At 46.5% G+C, this 6,335-nt stretch overlaps 1 protein-coding gene across 1 annotated transcript in view; it reads left to right on the forward strand.

Moving 5' to 3' along the window:
• The first annotated feature begins 4,734 nt into the window (after positions 1-4,734).
• LOC143171382 (homeobox protein Hox-C10-like) overlaps positions 4,735-6,335 on the forward strand; it is a 4,203-nt gene continuing 2,602 nt past the window's right edge. The window contains exon 1 of the mRNA XM_076360324.1: positions 4,735-5,526. Within this exon, the coding sequence (XP_076216439.1) occupies positions 4,752-5,526 (775 nt within the window). The 5' untranslated portion in view covers positions 4,735-4,751. The remainder of the gene's footprint in view (positions 5,527-6,335) is intronic.

The raw sequence follows: 6,335 nt of genomic DNA on the forward strand, positions 1-6,335 counted from the left end.
TGCAATAAGCCACATTTCCAGAACTCCCACCCGGATTTCCCCACCTCTGCTAGAAATAATTCTCTTTTTTTTGTTGTTTTTTGTCCCCTCTTTTTTTTTTTTTCCTTGGGCGGGGGGAAGGGGGGCAATATTTAAGTTTGTTAACGCGGTTGGAAAGCTGAAGGCAACATTTCAGCACTGAATAAACCCCTCCAAAATCCCCGCGTCACGTCGCTGCGCTCTGTCACCCTGCTTGTTCTTGCCTATATATGAATTACGCTTTCCAAATTTCGCCTTCGTGATCAAAGGGAAAGGAGAAGGGTCCAAACTCCATCCAGCGCCCGGGTGCTATGTTGGGGGTAGAAAAGCCTGAACGCGGTTTTCAATACCACCTCAAGGAACATAATATCATTCCATAATTCTTTGACTTAAGTTACTCAGAAAGAAGGAAGCAGGGTAAGAGGGATTGTAAAGTTTGATAGATTTCTTGTGGTGATAGTTTACAGTTTCTAAGCCAACATATAAAGGCGTGGGTTTTATTTTTGCATCGCTGTTATTGTACTCCAGTGTACTTTGTCATAAATCAGAATTATTTCCGCTACAACATGGGGCATAATACCGGGCAGAAATACAAATTTAAGGTAATCATTAAAGTGTTGCTACCAAATACTTCCTCGAAGCGAAAATGAATGTTTGTCATAAAAACGTAAGAAAACTTGGTAAAAAATACAATGGGCATAAGAAGCGCTTTCTACACATAACTCACGGTTAAATAATTAGATTGAAAAGGGGACAGGTAAAATATTCCGGGGAAGCCTGAGACATGCTTTGTCTTGGAAATTGTAGACATTTACACACTCCTCGGGGTGATGGGCAGAAGAGGGGGTTTTCTGGCATCTTCCCCCCCCCCCCCCCCATCCCCTCGTCCCTGCCTAGCAGGGTCCCCGGCTTCCCTGGCATCCCGAGCGCCGATTTGGGGACGGTTTAGGACAATTGCTCTGTCTGTGGCGCTGGGGACAATGGGAGGACGCGGGGACAGACGGCGTCGTGTCCGTGTCCCGTCCCCCCCCCCCCCCGGGAGAAAGGGACCCGTGAAAGGAAGGGCGAAACCCCGCTTTTTTTTTTTTTTTTTGGTGTGCCTCGGAGTTTGTTGGGTAAAACCCCCTGAACCGGCCCAAAAAAGCCAGGTTGAGCCCCGGGGGATGGAAACGCGGGGGGGTGGCAGCCCGACGGCGGCGGGGGATGAACATCGGACGTCTATATGGTTCCCCTAAAAGTGTGTAAAATTCAAAGTAGGTTATTAAAGCCCTTACCACGGGTAGACTCTCTCCTTTTAAGTTTTAATAGCATTTGTTCGTATTTATTTTCTGTAATTAGAGCAAAGCATTTTTCCCAACGGGGGTTCCACTTAGGCTGATGAATTTTATTTCTCTTTCCATTAATGACCCATGTTTATCATACTTCTAATTATTTTTAACTTTAAACAATATTCGGTCTCCTGGAGACGCCTCTGTGCTGCTTCCCAACGTCAACTTTCTTTCTCCGTGGCCAAAAAAAAACCATCACGGTGAAGTTTCGAGATATACCCAGGTCGTATTTTTATGAACAATCTGATTTTATATTTACTCAGCCCCCTTCGGTCCCGAAGATGGTGATTAGCAACTCGCGGAACAGGCTTGAAACCCTTCAAACATTTACATCGGTACCTTCTGCTGGCAAAAACTGGTAAACAAAACGCCTGCGAACGGCGTAAATCTTTATTTTACACGCACAACATTTACACATTCATAAAAGATGGGGGTTCCAGCACCGGTTTTTTTTCTCTCTCCAGCAACCTGGATGGGGAGGTTTGCTCGAGATGCTCTTGCGAAGCGCCTGGTTCTGCGGAGAAGCAAATTCAAATTATTTAGCGTCACGTTCGATGTGCTCCGTGCAACTCCTTCACATCTCCTTCGACAAAAGCACACACCAGAATGCAGGGCGAGAAAAATCAGGAAAACATATTTAATCTTTAGGCAGACAATACAGGAAACTATGAGGTCAAATTTTTTGTGTCCCCAAAAATGCACATGTGTAACTGTTTGACTGAGCAGCATAAAATTATCGGCCAGCCACATCAGCTGCAAAAATAAAGTAGAAGAGGGGGGAAAAAAAAAATCAAACCGGGGGGAAAAAAAAAAAAAAAAAAAGCAATATAATACAAAATTGCATCGGTCTTTAATTTCGTCACCTATAAATGAGAAAATATTGGCTCCCGTACTAAAGTTTTATTCTTTGCTTATAAATATTATGTGGAATTTTCGTTGGATATCATAAAACTGAACGATTTCTATCAAACTGTTTTAAAAAGACCTATGCAGATAACACAAATAGAGGCAATAAAGTCGCAAATAGCTTTCCAGGGGAACCAAATGGCGTCTGAAGCCTACGAAAGCTTTTACTGTGCTGGGGAAGGGGGCACACGAAATAGGATTATGCACTTTTAGGCTTTTTCGGCCTAAGATATTGAATCTTGTCCCACTTGATGCGGCGAGAAGACCCGCAAGGCTCTTGAAAGTTAAGTCGAGGGGAATTTTACAGCCCCGCTTTTGAAAATCTTTGGGAAAACAGGTTTGCAGACGTGAGAATATTTAAGCAGGACTTTGCTCTAAACCGTTACAAATCACCCCAAACGGTCAAGTTCCACTTTCTCTGCTCCAATGTACTTCTTTTTTTTTTTTTTTGTTCCACGCTTTTGCTCCCTTTCCTTTTTTTCCCCCTCTTCTTTTTCTTTCCCCCCCTTCTTTTTCTTCCCCCCGTTCTTTTTCTTTTTTCCCCCTCCTTTTTCTTTTTTTCTTCCCCCCTCTTTTTTTTTTTTTTAATGAAAGGTGGCGTTTTCTTTTTGTTTCCCTTGAAAAGTGACTCTGAACCCGTCTCTTTCTAATCGTAATGATCTTGAAACTCCGGGCTATCTCCCTTTTTATTTATTTATTCGCCATTGCCCTGATCCGCCGCTTCACCTAAAATCAGAGTTCAGCCACCAGCACTGCAACACGCCGGGGAAAATGATGAAAAAAACCCCACAAACCCTACAGGGCTTAATTACTACACGATTTAGAAAATCATAAAGAACATGAAGCTGGGGGGGAGGACACGATAACCACGAAGGTTTCAATTCCGTCGTATTTAAGGCGTCAAATCTTGCTCGGAGATTTAAAATTTAAAAGAAAACAACAACTTGAGCTGCCACCGCAGCGAATTGCGCCACGGAAGAGGAGAGAGGAAATATTGGAGAGAAAAGTAACTTTCCTCGTGAAATCACCCCAGGAAAAAATGAAAATCAAATAAACCCCGACCAAACCGGGACAGTTTCAGTTCGCAAAGCTTTCTGCGTGATATTTAGTGTGTCCCAGGTTGGATATTTCCCCCCCCCCCCCCGTAGATATTTCCCGGAGAGAAAGAGGGAGCAGACGGAGAGACAGACAGACAGACAGGAGGAGAAAAAAAAAACCCACCACACCACCGCACTGTTGCAGTTCACCATCTGAAAGTCGCTCCCTTTTCACAAATTCGACCCCTTTTTTCCTCTCCACGAGGAATTTTTGTCCTTTCTCCCCCTGCACAACACCACACGTGCCATTTTAGCCCAGAAACTTAAGACAGTTCGGGAATGAAAGTGGATAATTAAAAAAAGCTGTCTTCGCAGAGTCGGGGAAGGCAAAGCGGCTTTCCTGCGGGGGGAAAAAAAAAGGGGGGGGGGGGAAATAAAGCAAAACTAGGTTTTCACCGTCTTTTTCTTCATTAAAAAAGCTGCTTGGGAAATATCCAACCTGCTCCAAGGAGCTTCGGGGTTTCGGGGAAATGCCTGGACGAAGGGTCCCTGAATTATTCCCCAATTTCTCCCCCCCCCCCCCCCCCCCTTCTCTTCCCACATCTCTCTCGCGGCAGCAAAAGCAAAGCGGCGCCCGGCGCATCACCCCGCCGCGCCCCCAAGCCCCATCCAGCACCCACCCCCCCCCCCCAAAAAAAAAAAACCCAAATAATTGTAATAAGCATAAAAATCGCGCCAAGAAGCAGCAGCGCAGCAGCCGGCTGAGCCCGGAGGGGCTCGCCCGTGCCCAGCCTTGCCGGGGAGGGGGAGGAAGGCGCAGCCGAGCGGAGGAAGGAGAAGCGGGGTTGGGGGGGGGCGGGAGGGGGGGGGGGGGTGTCGCTGCTTGGGAGGCAACAATTAAAAATCTCAGCCGGTTTTGGGGGCGCAAAAAGACAATTCCGAGGGGGAAATGGGGGGGGGGGGGGAATACGGGGGGGGTGGGTGTTGAGATTGTTTAATTTAAATTTTCCCCGCCGCCCCGCTCCCCCCTAAATTAAAAATAAAATAAAATAAAATAAAAGAATTAAATTTTTTTTTTTTAAAGTCGTGTCCCCCGTCCCCCCCCCCCCCTCCCCCTTTGCCCCCTTCCCACGCGTGGCTCCGTTGGTAAACAAACGGGCGGGCGGGGAGCGGGGCGGCGGGGCTCGGCCTTTGTTCAACGTGAAGGTCCCGGCCCGGTGCTGGCAGATGTCGCTGTTGCTCCACGGTGCCGCTCCCGGTCCCGACAACTTGACCCCCGTGACGTCGTCCCCGTCTGAATCATCAAGGCCATTTTCAATCCTCATTGGCCTGGGCATCACGTGGGGGGGTGGAGGGGGGGAGAGCGATGCGTGGATAATTATGGTGCTTGATATTTTTTCCCCCTAAAAAAAAGATGTCAGCCCCTGGCTGGAGTATTCCTCCTTAAAAACCCTCTCTGAAAATGTCATGTCCCAACAATGTGACTTCTAACTCGTTTTTGATGGACTCGTTGGCCGGTACCTGTAGAGGGGAGAATTATTCCTCCAGCCAAGGGATGTACATGCAGCCTGGGAGCGATTTCAGCTGCGGAGTCATGAGGAACTGTGGAATCATCCCGTCTCTTTCCAAAAGGGACGAGGTGAATAGCGCTACCTTGTCTCTCAGCACCTATCCATCTTACCTTTCTCAGCTAGACACTTGGTGTGACCCCAAAAATACGTACAGGATCGAGCAACCTGTTGCAAGACAGCTCCCATCCTGCTCCTTCCCAACCAATGTCAAGGAAGAGAATGTTTGCTGTATGTATAACGCTGATAAAAGAGCAAAAAATGCCACAGAGACAGCCCTCTACCCCAACCAAATGCCTGAGTCTTGCCTAAATGACCATGAAGTCCCCGTTCCTAGCTACTACCGAGCAAGCCAAGGTTACCCCTCCATGGAGAAGACGTCAAACTGCAGCAATCCAAATGAGTTTGAGGCAAGTTTTGAATCCAGGGCGAGCCTGAACCCAAGGAATGAGCATCTGGAACCAGCACCGCCACCTCCGCCGCCGCCCCCGGTGGCTAAAGTGAGTTTCCCCGAAAACACAAAAACAGATAATACTCAGAACACATCCACGAACGAAATTAAAACAGAAAAAAGCGCCCCAGCACCCAAAATAAGTCCTTCGGAAGCAGAGAAAGACCCGAATAAAAACACTGACACCAGCACTGACAATTCTGACAATGAAGCAAAAGGTAAGGGAATCATTCATTACCAGTAGCTAATTTCAGCAATTAGTAATCATCCATAGCTAATAAGAGCAAAGGTAATGCGAATGTGCAGTAATGTGCTCTCTACCCTGCCAACTTCTCCTCCAGAAATTGGCACAATAATGTTCGGTATCGTTGCCGTCTTTTGGGAAAAAATATTCTTCCTAGAAATGTTGGTTGTTTTGCCGGTTGGTTTTGGTTTTGGTTTGGTTTGGTTTTTTTTTTTTTTTAATATATATGTTAGAGCTGAGAAAAAGGAGCAGAGAGCTGTTTGAGAACTCGTCCTCTCGCTGTTTCTGTGGAGAAAATGTGCAGTGCATGTGCTTATGCAAAAAAAAAAATGTTGGTCCTTGCAATCACCGCTGCAGAATGCAATAAGGCGCGGGGGCTTTGCTCTGAAATCGCGGAGACTTGGGGTTTGTTTGTTTGGGGAGGGTTGTTTTAGGGGGGGGGTCGTGTTTTTTAAGGCGGATGAACCCTGATTTTTGTTGTTCCCCTTCCTATCGCTTCCTCTGCGAACGCTTTATTTCCGTGTGCTAAGCGAATTTGTCTTCTTTGGCTTTGCTCGGTGTTGAAGTGGGGTAAAAAATTAAACTGCGTAGAGTCTGATTTGCAGTTACAAACGTCTCAGGCTGGAGTTGTGCACTGTGCTTCATTTCATGGCTTGGGAGCTCGTTGGGAGACTCAGAGAGGAAAAAGCTTCTTTCTTTTTTTTTTTTCCTTTCTTTTTTTTTTTTTTTTTTTCCTTTCCTGGCGAATTGAGGTCTTGTTTGCGAAGGCAAAAAAATGTTTCT

The sequence above is a fragment of the Aptenodytes patagonicus genome, chromosome 27 (assembly GCF_965638725.1).
Source record: "Aptenodytes patagonicus chromosome 27, bAptPat1.pri.cur, whole genome shotgun sequence".
Lineage (NCBI taxonomy): Eukaryota > Metazoa > Chordata > Aves > Sphenisciformes > Spheniscidae > Aptenodytes > Aptenodytes patagonicus.